Source organism: Gavialis gangeticus, unplaced genomic scaffold (assembly GCF_001723915.1).
Source record: "Gavialis gangeticus isolate Ggan-Ray unplaced genomic scaffold, GavGan_comp1, whole genome shotgun sequence".
Classification (NCBI taxonomy): domain Eukaryota; kingdom Metazoa; phylum Chordata; order Crocodylia; family Gavialidae; genus Gavialis; species Gavialis gangeticus.
This window is the reverse complement of record NW_017729006.1, coordinates 30,066,358-30,088,337: the sequence shown is the minus strand read 5'-3', so window position 1 is coordinate 30,088,337 and position 21,980 is coordinate 30,066,358. Positions and strand designations below refer to the sequence as shown.

At 36.0% G+C, this 21,980-nt stretch overlaps 1 protein-coding gene across 1 annotated transcript in view; it reads left to right on the top strand.

Moving 5' to 3' along the window:
* The window catches only part of LOC109291646 (TCR gamma alternate reading frame protein), a 65,826-nt gene extending 44,600 nt beyond the window's left edge, over positions 1-21,226 (top strand). The window contains exons 9-13 of the mRNA XM_019508718.1: positions 5,105-5,163; positions 12,764-12,926; positions 19,104-19,409; positions 20,289-20,342; positions 20,705-21,226. Of these exons, the coding sequence (XP_019364263.1) occupies positions 5,105-5,163; positions 12,764-12,926; positions 19,104-19,409; positions 20,289-20,342; positions 20,705-20,838 (716 nt within the window). The 3' untranslated portion in view covers positions 20,839-21,226. The remainder of the gene's footprint in view (positions 1-5,104; positions 5,164-12,763; positions 12,927-19,103; positions 19,410-20,288; positions 20,343-20,704) is intronic.
* The last annotated feature ends 754 nt before the right edge of the window (positions 21,227-21,980 follow it).

The following is a 21,980-nucleotide window of genomic DNA, read 5'->3' as shown; positions in this document are numbered from 1 at the left end:
TGGTTACCCCTCAACATCACTTCCTCTGCAGGGCTCTCACAAATGTGGCCCTTGATAATTTTTTCAAAGACCTTCCCCAGGATAGAAGTGAGGCTGACTGGCCTGTAGTTGCCAGACTCTTCCTTCCTCCCCTTCTTGAAAATAGGGACCACATTGGCCCTTTTCCGGTCCTCAGGGACTTGGCCCAAGCACCAGGAGTCCTCGAGCAGCTGGGCCAATTGCTCTGCAATGACACCAGCCAATTCCCTCAACACCCATGGATGAAGGTCATCTGGGCCTGCTGACTTGGACACATCTAAGCCCTCCAGGTAATCCTTAACTATGTCTGAACTAACAGTCGGGGAAATCGCATCCTTCCTGGGCCTCTCTACACTATCACCCAAGAGCACCCCATTGTCAGCAGACAGGAACACAGAGGCAAAGAACTTGTTGAAGAGTTTTGCCTTCTCTCGCACGTCTGTCACCAACTGCCCTGCAACTGCCCTTTCTTTGTCTCATGTCTGCAGGGATTTACTATTTACTTTCTCTCACAATACCAGATCTAGGACACATGAGGAAATTATTAAGAAGTGGGTTTCAAGCTAAAAGGAAGGTTTTTTTTGTGGGGGGAGGGAGGGAGTTGTTTTTTTCCTCCCAGACAGCCTGTAAAAAACCTGTGGGACTACTTTCCATAAGACGTTGTAGAGGCTGACAGTATAACTGGGTTCAAAAGAGGATTAGATAAATTCATGCAGGATAGGTCCTTCAGTGAGTATTAAACATTATAGTAATAAATGCAAGCTCCAAATTGCATTTCTGGGCCTCTAAATGCCGAAAGCTGTAAGGAAAAAGGAGCAGAGGACAGATCAGTTTAGATAAGCCCTATCTAAATATTTTCTCCTGAGCATTCACTTTGTGACATTGTAAGATACAGAATACAGGCCAGATGAACCTGTGATCTGACCCAGGTAGCACCTCTTATGTTCTTATGATTTATAATCTACCTAGATAAATTGGGTAAATTATTATCATATGGCTTTTTCACTTCATTTAATCATTTCATTCAACAACTTCTGTAAAAGATCTTCACATAAGTGAGGAGGCCCAATGCATAAAAGAACACTAAGTTTCTGGATGGGAGTGTTACACACTGATGATTACTATAATAGTAGTATTATAGTGAATATATAAGCTATATATATATATGTGTGTGTAGTGGTGAATATATACAGTGTGCTTGCTCCTTATTACAGGACAGCGTGCAAAGGAAACAATTTTGTTTCTTTCCCAGCTACCATATGAAAGGATGCCAGTAAATTAGTATTACTTAACCTGGAAAAATCCCAAGACAGCTACTTAGCAAAATTTTATTTAAGAGGAGAAAAAAAAATGTTATTTGCTAACTAGCAGCTCTGCAGAAAAGAATCTGGGGCTTACAGTGGACAATAAGGTTAATATGAGCCAACACTGTGCCCTTGTTGCTGAAGGCTAATAGCATCCTGGGCTGCATTAGTAGGAGTGTTGGCAGCAGATCAAGGGAAGTGATTATTGCCCTCTATTCAGCCCTTGTGAGGCCACATCTGGCGTACTGTATCCAGTTTTGGGGTCCCCACTACAGAAAGGATGTAGACAAATTGGAGAGAGACCAGCGGAAGACAACAAAAATGGTTCAGGAACTGGGGCACACGACTTGTGAGGAGAGGCTGAGGGAACTGGGCTTATTTAGTTTAGAGAAGAGAAGGCTGAGGGAGGATTTAATAGCAGCTTTCAACTACATGAAGGGTGGTTCTGAAGAGGATGGAGCTACACTGTTCCCAGTGATGGCAGATGACAGAACAAGGAACAATGGTCTGAAGTTGCAGCAAGGGAAGTTTAGGTTTAGATATTAGGACAAACGTTCTCATTAGGGGGATAGCAAAACACTGGAACAGGTTAGCTAGAGAGGTTGTGAAATCTCCATCCTTGGAAGTTTTTAAGACCCAGCTAGACAAAGCCTTGGCTGGGATGATCTAGTTGGGGATGGTCCTGCTTTGAGCAGGAGGCTGGACTAGATGATCTCTTGAGGTCACTTTCATCCTGGATATCTTCAAAAGGAGACTAGACAGTCACTTTGCTGGGGTCACCTGACCCCCAGTTATCCAGGTGCAGGGCGCTGGACTCAATGATCTTCTGAGGTCTCTTCCAGCCTTACAATCTACGAATCTACGAACGCTAATGTTCTCTGATTTTATTATCCTAAGAGACAGCCAAAATATGCTGCCTATAGGACTCTTTGTAGTGGTCTGTACAGAACTGGCTTTTTTCCAGAATGCTGCTTCATTTCCTTCTGCTTAACTGTAGTAAGACAACTAAAAACAAATCATTCTTTTACGATTATTTTCCCATGTAAACAGTTGCTACAGCTGCAACAGAGAATTTATCTGATTGCCAACTGCAGGAAAGGTGGCCATGCTATTGTGCCTGAAAAGGCTTGTGAGCCATGTCAAATTCTCTTTTAATAAGTGATCACATGTTGAAAACACGTTAAATCCAGCTGAACTACCAGTCTCATAAAAATCCAAAACAGCAGTCCCCACCTGGTTCCCATTTGAGGAAAATAGGTTGATGGGTTATTTAATGGAAAAGTCACAAAGATCTCAAAATAGATCTGAATGAAGGCATGAAAAATCAGAAGTTAATTTTTAAACCCTCAACGAACCAACATTATTGCTTGTGAAGTATTCTCCCAGTGATTGGCTGGAGGGCTCAGTTTTTTCAAGCATGAACCACCAGCTTCAGTAAAGTATGGTAACTTCTTGTACAAAGAAAAACCACTGTGATACTACAACATGGATCAAATACTTTGGCACGGGAACCAAACTCGTGGTTTCTGGTAAGTATTTTGATTCTTGTTTTGTTTAGTTGGGGGCTTTTGGGGGGTAAACTGTAGCAAGGGCAATTATTAGAAAGAGACATAAATCAACTGAAGAAAATGAATTTGCAAGATAAACCCAATATTATCAATGATTAGTGCATGGAGTTCCCATTGCCATTAGAGGATGAATTTAGGGAAATACATTATCCTAATGAGTATCATAGGGAAATATATTATCTTAATCTTAATAATATAATTTCTGGGATGTTTATTGAAAACTTAATAAGGACTGAGGAGGTGGGCAATGAAGACATTGAAAATAGTGGTCCCAATTCACCCCTGGTGCAATGATGTTGATAAGATAAAAACACCTGAATATTTACAGAATAAGTTACAAGTGAAAAAGCAGATGGAAAACAGAAAAGTTTGTTATAGGCAAGGTGGTAGCAGGTCTGCATCCCATAATGACTGGGATTGAAATTAGCTAGGAGGTGAAATGTCCCGTGGTTCGTGTTATACTGAAAGGACCATTTCCCTCTTGCGTATATAAGTATGTTTACAATATATAAAAATGTTAGAAACAATAATATAGGCTGTAATTTCAAGGTTGATTACATGTAATGATGTTCATATTATATTCTCTAGGAAATGTGCACTACTATCAAAACAATATATCATAAGCATATAAAACAAAGTGACACTGTGAATTTTTAAGTTGTCACAAGTTGAAGTTAATGAAAGGACTTGATTGAACTTTGGGTGAATTCCTGGTCATTCTTTTGAAACATTCTGCACAATTGTATTGCCATGAAGTCATGTAAGTCAAGGAGCTGAAAGCATTTTAGCAGAAAGAACTACATTAAAATGTAAAAAGTGCTTGAATTCAGTTCAATGGTGTTTCTAGTCACTCTTGTCTAGATTGTATTTTTTTAAAATATTGATCTCAGATGTTGGTTGGTTGAAATTCATACCTTGAAGATTCATTAGTTTTGTAGACATTACAATAATGTGCATCAGAAGTAAAGCACTTTGGCAAAAGCACCAAACTGATGGTTTCAAGTGAGTCTCAAAAGATGTTTCTCCTTAACGCCTGCTCTTGCTGCCTGATAAAAATGTCAGATTCAAGCACTGTGGGCCCTTATTTCATTCACAAGCCAGTTTAGCCCTGTGAGAAGTAGTCAAAAAATTTTAAGATACCTTTAAAGATCTATTTCTAAATATAAGGTTGAGATTCTGTAACGAGCTGCTCATTCATTTTACCTTTTAAGAAAGGTAGAGGCAATGTTAGTAAACAAAGCTATTCTGAACCAATAATACTGGAAATTCGTAAAAAAAATTCCAAAGGCTAAAAGCTTTAGATCATGTTTATAAAACAAATGTAACACAGTCTTTTTTTTCTCAAACTCACCGTAGTTAACCGCCCATATCTGTTATCCACAGCAAAATTCTGATGTCAGTGACAAAACTCCCAGTGATTCTGCTAAAACTCTAGGATTACACTTATAGTGGGATACTATACTAATAAAAGCCTTGGTTCAGGAAGGCCTTTAAGTATGTGTTTAAAAGCTACTTACATTAAGCAAAATACTTAAGCATGTGCTTAAATGTAAGGTCAGATCAGAACTAAACTGAGTAAGATCTTACAGATTCCATACAGCAACAGGAGAAAATAAGATGGTTACTTAGCTGATAACTTATTCCTGTTAGGGTAACTAATTCCTGAAGATATTTGTAAGGAAAACATATTTTCTACCTGGAACTTATCTGTTTATATAAATGAAAGAAATTACCTAAAATTATTTCCAAAATCATTCTCATTGTAGCAGCTATATTTTACTCTTAATCTTTATAACAATCTTCTTTAATTTGTGAGTGGTTATTCATTATGGAATTAAAGCAGTACAGACTAATTTTTTAACCACAGCCTTGGGACCCCAATTTAAAAAGAAACATATTCCTTTCTATGAATATTTAAAATTAAATATTTATAATATTAATCATGCTGGGTCCAGATTAGGGAGAGATTTAACAAGGCATTGTGACATTTAAACTATGATTGAAATTCAATCATTAGGTACCATTTATATTCTTGAAAATCTCCCCCCACTGGTTTTTCACCTTAAAAGTATTCTCTTTACTTAATATTTTTGAAGGTGGGAAAGAAATGTAAATAGTATTTTTTTTTCTTTTAAAAGTGATCCCTACTATTTAATCACCATAAAAAAGATTAGGTTGTATAGATATTTGTAAAGGATTTACCCACTGTGATAGATCTAGTGATGGCTATTCTGTCAAAGTATTTGGCTCTGGTACAAGACTTGTTGTATCAGGTAAGTTGCCTGCTAATTACTGTCTTCCACAGATAAAAAAGATTTTTGTGATCATAGAATAATGTTTTGATCCACAGTATTTTTAAAAATTTAAATCACGATCTTTTCTGTGGGGCTGGGAAAAATCATTTCTTGTTGACTTCAGTGGGCACTGAGGGGTAGCTGTACAATTTTGGATCTGAAACCAGATGTGGCCATTTATACTAATGCAAAGTTGAAGGAAAATGCTTTCACCCCACCACATGCTGGTGTAAAAGAGTGCACAAATACAGGGCACATCAGGTTGTTCCTCTTTAAGAATCACTCTAGGCACATTTATAAAATAAAAAAAAGACTAGAAATGTCACAGTCAAGTACTCTGAAATGTATTCATTTCATAGGCAAGATTATCTTAGTTCATTACTGATTTCAAGACAAGGTAACATTTTGTAATGCTGCCTGTTAAAAAAAATGAATTAGCAATATAATTAATTCTCAATATATCAGATCAGCATGTTGCTTTAAGTCAGTGATCTCTGAGATAAAGTGCAGATATACTGTACTGCTAATCTATGTAATTTACAAAAAAAATTTTTTATAAGTCTTTTTCTTATTTTGTAGAAAAACTCGTTAATTTTCCAAGAGCTTTGACTGAGTAAAGAACACAGAATTGGACCTGCATTGTCAGTCGACATGACACTGTTTATAAGATTTCCTTGTATATTGAAAGTATAGGATACAATAAAACAATTAAGATAAATATCAAATACAGGCTAAAATTGCTCCCCCAGAGAAAAATAGAGAGAACAGTGCAAGTGAACATAACATGCATTCATTAGGAATTATGTCTGGTCTGAATTTGACTGCAGATCCTATAGATCTTATATAGGAGCTTTCATCTTTTCCGTGTGCATGAAATGAAATCCAGGCTCTGTTAAGGTCAATGCAGAACTCCCATTGAGATCAAGGGGGCCAGGACTGCACCTGTGTTGTATAGCTTTATATTTCAGTTAGAACAATGTTATCCACACGTGTGCAGAACAAGCAAAAACTGCTTTTGAGGTCAAATGTAGTTAATGAACCTGCTTTTATTCTCAGTTGAGTAATCCTTGTTTAAAATTGGCCTTATTCAATTGATTAGCATGGCATGTTTTGAGAAGAAATAGGTTACTGGTGTTGCATATATTCATGATAACAAAGGTTGAAAAATAAATTGGGATTTTCTTTGTGCATTTCGTTGGATGTACTGGCTCTCCCTTGTGCCTGTTCATACTAGGTGGGTTAAGATCCAACCCTTTTTAGTAAAAATATCTGGTGTGGTTTTTGTAGTAATATGCAACACCGTGGACACTGCAAAAGTCTTTGGTACAGGCACGAAACTTGTTATATCTGGTAAGTTTTTAGAACAATTATTTCAGCATTTTCATAGGGGCAAAATCTACTATATGAAGCTTGATAATTCATTTTATAAGTCATGAGTAGACTGGGAGCAATATGTGTCCCCTCATAACTTCATATGGATGAGACAGGGGTCTGGGACAGACATTGCATAAACCAGTTTGACGCAAATCAGGTAAGTCTGATATTAGATTCAACCAGGTTCATCTCAAACCAGTTTCAGCCATTTTGAAGTTGGTTTATGTGCACTGAATTTATGTTCTGTTACAGGTTTAAACCAGTTTCTGATCACTTCAACCAGTTTGTGTGTAATGTCTGTTCCTAGCCTTAAAGATTACTTTTCTAACTCTCTTCTTAAAGGTGCTAACCAGTTTGGTGCTAACCAATAAAGAGTATATACAATTGCAATCGATCAGGAGGTAAATTTGCCCCAAACTATACTAGAGAATTTTAGAGACAAAGCTCTTAAAAGAAATAATTTCAAGCTTTATTCTTCTTCCCTTCCTCCTCCCTTCCACCCCCTGCCCCATCCCTTTCCTTACTATTTAAAACCCTAGCTTTATGCCAGTCCCTTCATAGCATTTGACAAAGTAGGCTGTTGCCTACAAAAACATATGCCTCTCTGAACCAGTTAGTTTATAAAGTAACACCTTGCCATACCTTCTGCCTGGTTTCAGGCTAATGTGGCTAACCATCTAACATGCACATTTTTATGCATGAAAATACAGCCCTACCTGTTTGTGACTAAATACTTTCAATATATGCCTAAAAGGTTCCAAATGGTGAATTTCTCTCTTAAATCAATGCCACCTATTCCTCAAAGCAGTAGAATTTGCTGACATTAGACCTTAGACTCTTTTCCATCTCTAAGCTCTGCAAGTCATTCTTGTGACTAATAGTTCTGATTTTCTGGGGAATATTGATCTGTTGGAAAAAACAAATCCAGCTCTAGTGTGGGGCAACTTGTGCACAAGTACAAGTGAGCTGAAACCAAAGCACTTGCAGTAACTTATAAAAAAATTCTATCGAATATTAGCAGTGTACTAGACACAAGCATACAATTGGCAATTATATTTCTTAGTTTGAGAGACTGAGCTCTTAGTATTTCCATACCCTGTGGTATGTATTTCCATACCCTGATAAGCTAACAGGACAAGATCCACATCTTTGTAGTGTCTTTAAGACATCAAAAAGCTGTAAAAGCTATCAAGGTTGTGTTATTTTGCACATTACCCAGAGGATATATTTTCCCGCTAAGTAGGTTACAAAACCAGTTTATTAAAAGCATTTCTTGCTGTGCAGGTAAACTGAAACAAAGAAACAAACATTGCCACTAGTATATGACTAGTTTTAAAGGTCTTACGTATTGAGGGACAGCTACAGGCTATTCTAACATTCCCTCTGCTATGCAGGAGTAACTTTCTCCAGGAACAAACTAAATATAACCACATCCAGAGTAGGTTTCATCCAGTCAAGGCAAGCGAGGGTCTAAAGCCTAAGCATTATTCACAAGGCAACATCTTAGTTACCTTCTTTTCAAAGGTAGCAGAGTTTAAATTGGTTAGCTTCCCTATCAGCTATTGGGTAATTAAAAAAATAACTCTCTTATCATTATTTTACATATAAGCAGTTGCTAGAGCTGCCTCAGAGAATTTCTCTGAGTAAAGACTATAGGAAAGGTGACCCATGGTATTGTGACTGAGAGGGCCTGTGGTCCATAAGACAAATTCTCTTTTAATCTGTGGATCACACAAAGAAAACATTGAAAGTGTCTGACCAATCAATTTCCTTACTCCATTAAAATAAAACTGGTTCTCATTTTTGGAAAATAAGTTGATGGTTATTTAATGGAAAAGTTGCAAGGATCTAAAAACAGAATAACACTGAATAGAGGTTCACTAAAATGAAGGCACAAAACCCAAACATTCATTCAGTTTTTTAAACTCTCAAAAACCAAGAGTATATCTTTTGAAGTATTTTTCCAGTGATTGGTTGGAAAGCTCAGTTTTATAAGCCATGAATGACCAGCTGCTGTAGAGTAAGTTCTTGTACAAAGAAAAAACACCGTGCTGCTGCAACACTGATAAAATACTTTGGCACAGGAACTAAACTGGTGATTTCTCGTAAGTATTCTGATTCCCAATTAGTTTTTTTTTGGTAAATGGTAGCAAGGGCAATTACTAAAAAAAGTACATAAATCAATAGAGGAAAATGAATTTGAACAGATGCATATGATCAATGATCAGTGTATGCCATTCCCATTGATATCAGGGGATAGATTGAGGGAAATATATGAATCCAAAGGACACGGTGGGCACAAAATAATATCTCTGGAACATTGAGTCAACTGAGGAGATGGGTAATGAAGACATTGAAGATACTGGCCCCAATTCATCCTTGGTGAAATGATATTGAAAGAATGAAAACATTTGAAAGTTTAGAGAATAAGCTTCATGTGCAAAAGCAGATGCAAAACTGAAAAGCTTGTATGAACAGGGCTGTAACAAGTTTGTATCATTTTAAAATTGGGAAGGAGGTTTGCCAGGAAGTGAAACATCCCTAGTGCCCTTTCCCCCCTTGTGTATGTAATAGTATTTATAATATATAAATGATAAATGCAGTACTGTATATGATCTAATTTCAAGGTTAGGTACATATAATAGTGTTTATATAGTGCTCTCTAAGAAACACACACTATTACCTAGACAATATATTATAAGCTTATTAAAATATCAAATGAAGCAGTGAGACTGTGAATTCCCAAGATGTCACGAGTTGTAGCTGACAGAATTTATGGTGAATTCCTGGTCAGCCTAGCAAAACGTTCTATGGCAACCACTTTGCCATGAAGACGTGGAGGTCAAAGTGCAGAAAGCACTGGCAGAGAAAAAAAATTACAGAAACATTTTTAAAAATGCATAAACTCAGTTTAATGCACAATGTAGTTTCTAGTATGTCTTGTTTAGATTGCATCCTTTTTAAAATGTGGACTTCAGATTCTTAGTTGGTTGAAATTCATGCCTTGAAGAATCATTAATTTTTGTAGAGGTTTAAAGCAGCGTGCATCAAGAGTAAAGCATTTTGGCACAGGCACCCAGCTGGTGGTTTCAAGTAAGTCTCCCAATTTTTTCTTAAAGGTTTTTTTGCTGTCTGATACAAATCCAGAAATGTCAGAATCAAGTACTGGCAACCATTACTTTATTTCTCAACCTGTTTAGCCCTGCTAATTATTGGTAGGTAAAAAATATTTGTTAAAAAACTGTTTTAAAGCCACTCTTAGAGCTCCCTTTGTAAAGAATATAAATCCATACCCTGAATTTGATTTTGTAAGGAAATAAGCATTCAGTTACCTTTTAAGAATAGTAAAGCAGTAGCATGGTGGTGTTTTTAATAATAACTCATCTGAAATATTAGTATTGGACATTGGTAATAGAAAATCTATTTAAAAGCCTTGGACCATCTATATAAACTGGCACTACAAAGGATTTCTTTTCTCAGAGCACAATGTATTTAACAAGTGATGTCTGCTATCTATGGCAAAAATCAAATTGTATTTAGACCTCAAAATCCTGATGCCAGTGAAGTAAATAAAAAAAGTCTCAGTGATTACTCTAAACCTTGGATTTCACCTGCGGCAGTCTCCAATTCAAAATTAAGTAGTTACCTCTAAATAGCAAGAATGAGGTCAAGTGCCTGGAGATATTGTTAAGCCTTACCACACTGTGGGCGATATAAAAATATTTGGAAGTGGCACCAAGCTTGTTGTTACCAGTAAGTATGAAATATTCAATTTATGAAGTGTTATATACCATCCATTTAGTTCCCAGGCATAGGATGAGGTGAGGTTGTACTTCTAGTAACCCCAATGAAAACTGAGGGTGCTGAACCTGTTGTGGCTACTTAGCTGTACAGGATATATTTCTAATAATAAAAGCATAACAAAATTGTCTTTTCCTTCCTAATGAATGTCCCAATCCAAGAAGGCTTTTAAGCATGTGTTTAAAAGCCATCTCAACTCAGCAAAGTATTTATTGTTATTTTTGCTGGTTTTGGATATTAGGGGACTGAATGAGACTTCTCTGCCCTAAATGAAGCATATATTACCATCTGGATACTGCTAAATTGTCCTTGTTAAGACAACTGTTCCTTAAAAAAAAATTATCTGCCTACATCAAGTGGAAGAAATGACCCCATATTATTCCTAAGATTATTCTCACTGTAAGGGCTATATTTTTCTCTTATCTATATGAAAGTATACTTTGATTAGCAAGTGGTTTTTCATGATGGAATCAAGGCAGTATACAAACTAATGTTTATTAACCATAGCTTGTGGGCCCTAATTGGAAAAATACCTTGTTCCTCTTTTATGGATATTCAAGACCAAATATGTAAAATGAAACTCATGTTGTTTAGAAGGAGATTTTAAAAGGCAGTGCGGCATTTAAAATATGATTGAATGTTCAGTCCTTAGATACCATTTGTACCAGTGAAAATCTCCCCCCACAAGTTTCTTTATGAGCATGTTCCTTATTTGATAATTTATTTGAAGGTAGGAAAGAAAGGTAAATAGTAAACCTGTTTTTCTTTAAAAAGCTGCCTCTATTATTCATCCACCTAAATAGAATAAATTTGTATAAATATTTGTAAAGGGCTTATTCAGAGTGATTCATATAGTGACTCCTTTATCAAAGTATTTGGCTCTGGTACAAGGCTTATTATATCAGGTAAGTTGCCTGTTAACTATTGTCACCCGAAGATAAAAATGCTTATTGTTATCTTAGGAAAATTGTGTTATCAAAGGTAAGGCTAAAAATGTATAGCATTATTTTATGAGAAACTAAGCGCTCTCTTTGTGATGAAATTTGCTCCTCGGAAGAAAAACAAAGTTAATAGTGCAAACTGATCATGTTTTAATTATTTGAAATCATTTTACATTATTTCAGGCTTGAATTTCATGACAGATTTAGTTTTCTCTTAATAGTTGGAACAAAGGGAAATTGAGGTTCTATTGAGATCAGTAGCAGAATTCACGTTGTCATCAATGCAGCCAGGATTTCTATATAACTGCATATACAGACAGGGGACAGGGTCATGCACAGGTATATAGAACAAACATACACTGCTTTTCAGGTCATAGGTAGTAAATTAACCTGATCATATTCTCAAGCAATCACTCCTTTTTTTTAAAAACTGGCTTTACTCCATTGATTATAAAATAATTGCTCCAGACTTGCAGCAAAGTAAGTGAGAGCTGAGTCAGGGCTTCTTTAGAGTTCTTGATTTGTGAAATAGCAAAGAAAAAAAAATAGGAAGTAGAATCAAATGTATTGGTGTCAGCAATTTGACAAAAAATAATGTCTTTTCTTGTAACTTTCTCCTTTGTGGTACTAGTCATCATCATTAAATCAACCCAAATTAAAGGGGGTTGATTAACTCAAACCAGCTTAAAACTAGAGGCTTCTGAAGGCAACTTTCTGGAAAAACTTCTCAGGGGATTAGGCAAGGAGTAAATTGGAGACTGAATTATCTTTCAGTGTCTAGGGAGTTTTTAATTCAGGACAGATATGTAGTGGTTTGGTGGGATAGCATGAGGAAGCTTTGCCACTACTGTGTCTGTTCTGGGGAAAAGAAAAGAAGACTATAATCTACAATGCAGTCTATCTAATAATGCTGAAGAGCACTTTGCCACTGTTTTCAAACAATAAGAAAACCCCCCAAACTATTCACCAAAACCTAATGTCAGTTTTTTCATAGCACAAATAAAGGCAAATATATTTGGCCGGCTTTTTAAAGCTATACCTCACATTATACTGCAGAGGCAAAGTTACCTGAATTCCATAAAATAAATAGTATCAAGAATACATTGATCAGTACAGATTATTAATTACAAGTATAATGTACTCACAACTGGCCATTGATATTTTAAGTCTTCTGTTGTCTGTTGTTGAAAACTGTTTTTCTGCTTTTTCAAATTTGACTCTAGATACTGATTTTCTACATTACTGCAGAAAAACAAAATACATTATTTCTTGAGAAACATTTAAGGGCCAAATCCAATGCCTATTGGCCACAAAAGAAAAGAAATGCAAGTTAATGGCAGAATGTAACATGAAATTGCTAGCGAAGTATATTAGCAAGCTGGACAGGTAGACCCATTAAAAAAAAGTAAAGACAATTCATTACAATTGTTACTACCTCAAATCCTGGCTGACAGCTTTAACAGCAATACCAAGGATTTATCAAACAATTATTTTACCATTTCACTCTTTTTATATCATCTTTGGAAACTGGTTCCAAACTTTATACAAGTTTTTGCAAAGCATTCAGACACAGTGAGAATACTTATAATAAAATCTTTGGCTCCGGCACAAAGCTTGTTGTAACAAGTAAGTATCTGATTTGTGATTACATAAACTTTGCAGATGGGAGCTTGAGGAATGGAAAAGTAGCATAATGAATCTGTTTAGTATGTATATATGACACTTACATAGAGAATTCATGGTAAAACAGGTGATATATCAGACTTCTGACTGTTCTCAAAAAGTTTCGTTTATTCATCTTGGGTCATATCTAATGGCTCTCACCTCAGAGCAGAAGACCATTCAGAGGTCTGTCCTCTTTATGGGGGGTAGAAGGCCGGGAAAGCCACAGACACTGTGCTAATTAATCCCAGGGCACCAAAGGGTAGTGGGGAATTGGAGGCAAGGGGCTAGAGTGAGGGGAGGACATGGTCAGTCAGTTTGTAGAAAGAAGATGAATATTTCCAGTGATTATGCAGATGTCCTGTGCACAACCTGTTAATTCAGGTTTAGTACAACTAGATCAGTATTTGGTTTCATATATCACAAGATGATTACAAGGATGTAATGAATACTTGGGGGACATAAGAAATTATGGCCCAAATCCTAGCCCGCTGAACTCAAGCAGTGTTTTGCCATTGATTTCAGTGGAGACAGGATTTTACCTGTTTCGTTTCCATCTTTCTCTTGTGGCAATGGCCAGCTGGAAGTTCTGGTGGAGCATGTACAAATAAATGAGTAAATACTACATATGTTCATGGTCATGGGCATTTGCGCATTCACTCCAAAATCACCACTACTAGCACTAGAATACAGGTGGATGGGAATTCCAAGTGTTATCCAACATCCATGCAAGTTAATATCAAGACTTCCAATTACTGCAACAAGGGTATAATTAAGCTCATAATGTAGCTGTGATCCCAATCCTGAAGGTGCAGATTTAAAATTGACTTCCAAAGGGAGTGGAGGCTGCCTAGTGCCATCACTACAGATCTCTCAAGAGCTGTTCATCCATTCTATTCAATGGCATAGCAGAGGCAGTTTCCTCACATCATAAAATATTTTTGTCAAAGAAAATTCTAAATTGCAAAGCAGGTAAATGGACATGATAGTTCTCAATGAAATTCCTTACGTTGGTACCATTGAGAACTATCATATTCATATATATACATGGCTACTGCGTTTAGAAAAAACACTTAAACCCATCCGTACAGACATTTTAAGGGGTTAGGAAGAAGTAATGAAAACACGAAATAGATCACTTGATGTTATATAATATACTTAGCATTGTAGAAATTATATTTTTGGTTTATACTGACATTTTAAACATGTAGTCAGTATACAGACAATCATACTAGACAACACATCCAAGCTGAATTTAAATGAAATGTCCTTCTTTCTCAATCCAATCAGGCCAAAACCAGAAAATATAGGCATCTAACATTATGCCCTAAGCAACAGATTCTTCCTTGGTTGGATAAATGAAACATTTGTCTAAAAGAGAATTGAAAAGCTCCAAAATGAATTGTAATAGCATCGAATAAAGGGGTTAAATATATTTGCATCAACTAAGACTAAAAAATCATTGACATTTTCTACATGTAATTTGGTTGGATGAACTGACTCTCCTTTCTGCCTGTTCACCCCATGTTGGTTAAGATCTGATCCTTCTTTAGTAGAAAAGTCTCCTCCACTTTTCTGTAATGATGTGCAGCGCTGTGGGAGCTTGGAAACTCTTCAGTTCAGGCACAAAATTAGTTGTATCCAGTAAGTTCTTACAATAAATAATTTAAAAGTTTCATAATGGTAAAATCTATTATGTGACGGTTGATCATTTACCTTGTAAGTTAAGAGACAGAGAGAGATAAAGCCATATTAGAAGTGTACTAGCTTATTAACGATGATAATATCTTAAGTTGTTGGCCAATGGCAAAAGTAGCAATAATACTTTCTTTTTGGGGATTCAATAATGTTAGATGCTAGGTAACTTGAATTCCTATTGCCTGCAGTACGGATGTAGCAGGAATACTTTACTTCTTGCCATTTGCACTATGTGCTCAATCCAATTTTCAGTTTTAAAAACTAGCTTTTACCTTGTTTTTAAATTCTAAATGCAGAGTGGATTTTGTTCTCAAATGGTAAATCAGTATGATAGCTTACTACAAGTAGAAAGCACATTGTAAACCCAAAGATACGAGTTGTAGAGTATATGTACAACCTAACTGAGCAATTCTAACTCTTGAAAATTGGAAATAGACTACTTAGAAATGAAGGCAGAAGCATAGGGTTCAAATTTCCTCAGAGGTGTATATAAAAATTAATTTATCACTTAAAGCATTTATTAGAAATTTCCACTTCAGCTGAGCAACAAGGCAGTTTGAAAAGTTAAGTGGGACCAAAACAACAGGTGGTTCAGCAGCAAAAATAGCTTCAAAATTAAAGGTCTGTTCTCTATAATGCATCAAACTCAAAGTCAGTGGAAAGAGTCCCATTGACTTTGGTTAATTCTGGATTAGACTAAAACATTCTACATGTACGTTGGCACATCTGTTTTTGTAAACAATTACTGTGTGTATGCATGCAAAATTCAGAATTTATTTTAGATATACCTAGAGGTATGTGCCTACAAGAATCCCCAATTTAGACTCACGCATGCTGTAAAACAAGACATTTGACAGTGACTTTACCCTTGAAAGCTCAGAGTCGTAATGTCTGAGAGATGCCCAAAAAATTGTGAGGTTTTGCAAAGAGCAGTGTCACTAGGCAGGATCCAATGTAAAAACTTTTACGAACCATCCATACAACTTGAGGGAGTATATAATTTTGAAAACTACTGTATGGTCAAGTCTTGTTTTCCTGGGGGGTTTTCAGCACATTTGAAATGTAAAACAGCACCAAAACAAGTATGTAGTGCTGAATAACTATGCTTGTTATCTCAAAAAACAAGAAACACAACAACAAATAAATCAATCCACTTTTCTGACAATCCATGAAGTGAGGACAAATTAATTGAGAAAACTTACAGATTCTTTTGTTGCTGTTGTTAGAAAGTCTTGTGCGATGGCCAGCTTAATTTGTTTCTAAACAAAAAATCATCCAAAAAATGTGCTTAACACAACCCTAAGTACAAGGTTTATAGTTTGATTCAGTCCAAAACTGTTTCAGGGAACTGTAGAATAACCTGTATAAAAATAAGGTGAATACAGTAAAAGAGGTTTAGTTTTTACCACTTTAGTAAAAGAAGATTTTTAAATGTTGACACTAGTCAGGCTTTCCATAGTGCATATTATGCAGGTCTATACATTTTTGCAAGATGAGTGTGGTATATTTTTAATTCATTTCTATATAGTTGACCAAACGAGAGCTAGAATGCCAGCCATTTTGTTTGGTGAACAAACAATGTATAGATACATTTTTTAAATGAACGCTAACTTTTGCTTGCAATTAAGATTAAGTACAAACAGAAAATACAAAGGAAATAAGCATTTAGTTTCAAATGAAAATCAGATATTTAATAAAAGCAACCTCTGCTTTGTTGTACACGCATACTGTCAGGATGCTGCTGTTCATTTTGCTGAGTTGTGAACCTCATATTCTTTGGGTTTTATCACAGGGAACAAACAAGGGACAGATATATTAGGTACACTGAAATAGGTTCACTACTTGTCATAATGAGTATGTTAAGTATACTCTTTAGCATTTTTTTTTTTAGTTGCCAACACTGTAGCAAAGAGCTGACCCTTTGGATGCACACCTTTTTCTTTTTGGCATGGTTCACTATAACCAGTTCATATGCTTACATAAAACTAATTATGAAATGACAGTATGTGTATCTCTTCTAGTTCAAAATCTCCATGGGTTTGGTCTGGTTTGGTTTTTTACCTAGGTCTGTAACTTGGCAGGAATTCTGAAATGCCCAAAGGAAAGTGATGTTTTTTGTATTCGTTTCCAAAGTGACAATTCTATGGCAGAATTATCTGAAAATAATGTGTGAGATAGTGTAGAACTTAACTGATTGCATCTCCCACTCAAATTCATTTTGGCATTTAAAAACAGCACATCTGAAATTTGGCACACCTGAAATATAAGACTGAGCACCAAATGGAGTAAGTTCAGTAGCACTCCAAAACCATAGTTTAATTTTCAAATAACGCCAGATACAGCAACCAAAACAAACAAAATCAATCTGCCTCTGCTGGAAATCCCTGAATTTTGGGTTAGAAATCTGATACGATGGCTGTCTTCATTTGCCTCTTAAACAAAAATCAAACAAACAAGGATCTTAAGTACAAGGTTTAAAGTTTGATTCAGTCCAAAACTGTTTCAGGAAACTCTAAAATAACCTGTATAGAATAAGAGGAAAGCATTTTAGTAAAAGCAGCTTTAAAAATAACGTTGACACTAAATGGGCTTTTCATAGTGAATGACTTTACGTGCAGGTGTAAGTCTCTGCAGGATTAATGCCATACCTTCTATTAATCTAGATCACTGTAATTGACCAAACACAAAATCTAACATTTTTAAAGGGAGCCGGAGAAATTTAAATCTCACAGGGAGGTGGACACCTAAATCTCTCAGCCACCTTTCAGAATGCCAGCCAACCTGCTTGGTTAAGTACAGACCATTTTTTAAAGCAGCCTCTAACTTTTCCTTGTATAATTAAGCAGAAATTTTGAAATGCCCACAATAACACTGAAGCTTTTTGCCATTTTCTGATTTGTGTTATTTTCCTCAGTGACAATTTTGGGGCAGGATTATTTGAAATTCCATTAGTTTGTATCACACACTCAGGTCCATCATTTGTCCATAAAACAACTAGGATCTGATAGTTCAGTGGCCCATTATTAACAGTGTTTCTTAACTAGGCTTGTTAAAATGGTTGCCTCTAGTCTAAATACCTAGAGGCCATAAGTATTTATTTGCCTTGATTTTCAGAAGTGTTAAGCATTACATAACATTAAATTTCATGTGCCAATGGTATATCTTAAATTATTTTGTTTGCCTGTCTGGCAGAGGGAATTCAGTGTTATGGAATGCTAATTCCTCAATTAATCAAATTCTTGATAATTCCTCAACATTTACCATTAATAAGACACACTGATATATTTTCTGAAACTGCTGCAAACAGCTTGCAAAAACAGTTCCTACTGAAATGGTTGGAACTAATCTGTGTTAGAATGCAGGTTATTCCCTATATTCATCATGTTTTCTGCAGTGTTTGTCACCTAGAATAGAGAAGACTTAAAGACTGCTTTTCTAACTTTCTTCTTAAAGTTGCAAACCTGTTTGTCAATAAAGAACAAACACAGTTTTTCAGGAGATAAATTTGTCCTGGACCATCCTAGAGAATTCTGGAGAGAAACCTTTCAGATCTTGCTATCAAAAATCATTTTTATTCAAGTATTAGTTACATTTAAAAAAAATCTCAAGGGTACATTTATGCCTTCCAAAATGTTCCTTTAAGTTATTGAATTTTCCCTGGCAAAGGCATAAGAATTGAAGATAGTCTGGGATGTTAATGCTATCTTAACTGATTTTCTCAACATTTATTACCTTGTTAGAAAATACAGTTAAGCACCCTGAACTGTTAATTAGTGTTTTGTTTTGGTTTTGTGCAGTAGATAGTATCGACATGTAATCTGAATGCTCTCAAGACTACCCAACTGTCTGCTTGTTCTATAAATCAAAGACATGCATTTTAAGAAAGTCTGAGCAAACCCTTTTCACAAGTTTGCAAGTGTGACCAAGCCAATGAAAAGTGTCTATTCTTTTCCATCTTCTCCATGTTAGCTGTTTTAGGCAATCATGCATCTGCTTTGAAATGAAGCAGAAATGACAACTGAACTATCAAAAAGTGTTTAATATACTGTGAGTTTCAAAACCAAGTTAAGATGCACAATTTCTTCAGTTCCACAAGAAATTACTTTCAACTCAAACATATGAATCATTACAATTCACATATCCAAATCCTTAGTTAGTCATACATGAACTATTTTATTCCTATCGGCAGTGCTGAATAAATGATTATAACATTTATAGACGCCATAGAATTAAAATGTATTTTTGACAGATAAAATGAAAGATAGGATAAACCTATTCTGTTGATGCTAAGTATTGAGGGCTATGTGTTTTAAAGTAATTTGGGGAAACTAGATGCGAGATGTTGCTTCTCGGTGAATTCAATACTTATTATTTTCAAAAGCACAGCAGCCTATTTTGAATATGCATAATTTACAAACAACTTCTCTCTCCCTCCAAAACCAGATAAACAAGCAACAACTACAGCACAAGACGAGATGCTGCATCACATAGGGGACTCAAAGGAAACATACGTTTGCCTCGTTCATAATTTTTTCCCGAATGTTATTCGGATGTATTGGACAGATAAAGAGGGAACGAAAATATCAGATAATGTAGTACAGGGAGAAGTTTGGCCACCTCAGGAAGATGCAGACTCATACTCAGTCAGCAGCTGGCTGACTGTAAATAAGGACATCAACAAAGAATATGTTTGCTGGTACGAGCGCGAAGGATCTGGCAAAAAATCCATCCATACTCAACTCCCAACAGGTATATCTTACATTGCTAAAACTGTCTATATAGTTTAAAGATTTCAATTTTTCTTTACAATAATTTTGTGTGTAATATATTATTGTTCCTAAAAGATAATGGAGTTATGCCAAATTTTACCAATTGGAAAATTGTCCCTAAAGCACTTTACACAACAAAGCAGTTTGGCACATGCAGAAGCTGTTTCTCTAGCAGATTGCTAGTAGTCACTTATGTGACTTACAAAGGCCTAAGACATAAGTGAGCACCACATGGGCACAGAGGACTACACTGGTGGATTTGATACAATAGGGCCTAAAAGAATACATAAGGCTTACATGTACCCATTTGCATGTGCATTTTCTACATTTACCTCTGCATGTGAATAACTTTCTAGGATAAATATATACACTGGAGAGGAAATATGGAAGCAGTAGGGGGGTGGGGAGAGGTGGGGGCAGAAGGGGGAAAGTGCAATTTTACCTGTTTATATCATGGTCACCGTTTTACTTTTTTATTCCATCTCTGAATTCCTATTAAGGAAAAAAGTGTTGTTAACTTTAGGGAAGTGTTGCATGTCAAAATTAAAAGTGGACAGAAACCAGCTAGGGGGTTGTTCCACATTTTCAAGCAGTAACTTTGCAGCTGGTTGCTTTTTATAGCTGGATAGTCATTTTTAGGGTGTGATAACTACTTTGCATATGTGGCTGGTCTAAATTTATTGCACAATTAATCAGTCAATTGTGTGATAATTACTTTGCACTTGTGGCTAGTATAAATGTATTGAATGATTAACCAGTTAATTGCACAATATATGTAACATGCAGCAAAGGTCTTAGACAGAAGAAGCATTTGAACAGGTAATTCTTCCTTTACATGTTATAACTTTGATTCTTTCAGCAACACCTATGACTCAAGCAGACAACTGTACTGCCAGTCAAGCAAGTGGCAAAGGTAACTTAAAAGTGTCCAGTTCTCGATTTTTAATAGAGTATGTGCAAGAATTAAGCACCATGTTGTGTATTCAAAATATATATAAAACCTAATCATTGAAACTAGTCTACATGCAATACCTCAAGATGTAGGAAGTTGCTCTCAGTTATTTCATAAAAAGCTTCCAAAACCTAATGCCATCTCTTTAGTTCAGATCAGACACTACCCAAATTCAGCTTAGGTGTTGCATATTCACCCGGGTGGGGGAGTTTAATACCATCACAGCCTTAACTCAATTATATGCAGTTTGATTCACATGCATAAATTACAGCCATCAAATATTGTATAGGCATTATATTTATATTTTGTTTTTGATGTTGCAGAGAATTTCACGCACAGGACTGCATCTTTAATATACATAGTTCTTCTCCTGAAAAGCAGCATGTACTATGTCGTCGTACTCTTCTTCATATACAGAATGAGAAGCCCAACCAAGGGTCCCCCCAGAAAACATTAAACTATTCCTTCCAGCTTGCAAAGTCAGCATTTGTATCTTAATTTTGCTTAATAAAGCTGCTCACATAACTATAACATACATTGCTTTAAATGTGGAAAAAAAGTGGAAAAAAATCAGCTTGAGATCTTTCAACACTTAAGCATGCAACTAATGTCACGAACACTGAAAGTTCTGCTATATCCAGTGAGCTCAATGAAACAACCTGCATGTGTGAATGCGTTTGGTGGCAGTGCTAAAACTTAAAACTAATTTACTGTTTAATTTTTAGTTTCATGGGAAAATTTCTTTTTCTTCAATTCCATTTATTTCCTTCATAAAAGAAATGTGTAATTATTGTATCAGAACTATGAAAAGTTGAGATATTTAAATAAAACGGAGAATTATAATATATTGTTTACTTCGCTTTTTTTTTAAAGAAATGTAAATTGAGGTATTTTTTCTTAAAGTCCTTTAGGATTTTGTCTTAGATAGACACAAAACCCATTTAAGTTTAACAGAATGATGAAGCCAAACGTTTATATTTTATATACATTGCAAACTTCTTTTAACATATAAATTGTAATGAATGAAAATACAATCACATCTAGTTGTGTCTATACCTTCCAATAGATGCCTAAAAGCTTTCCAAAGATGGGAAGATAGGATGGAATGCACTCTTCGCAAGTTTGCAGATGACACTAAGCTGGGGGGAATAACAGATACATTGGTGTATATGACTAGGATTCATAAAAACCTTGACAAACTGGAGGATTGGACCAAAAGAAATCTCATGGAGCACGTCCACACATGCAAGCACGTGCGCTTGCAGCAACTCAAATAGAAGCAGTGCAAATTTGAGCCAGGGCTTTTTGCCTCATCACACGTGCCGGGACATGTACTTTGTTGTGGAGAAAACAGTTCTACTTGGGGCAAAATAACCTTGCCTGGCTCCTCCCAGATCTGCAGCCAGGGGGAGATAGAGCCTGGGGCCCAAGTATAAAAACCTGCCCTGGCCAGCAGCTCAGGGCTACCTGCCTCAGGAGTTTCTGAGGTATTTATTTGAATGTTACAAATAGATAGGAGCTTTTGAGGCCCAGCCACTTGGTATCCACAGACACTAGCCCCTTGGGTCAGCTAGACTGCTGAAGCAGCATCCCAAATTC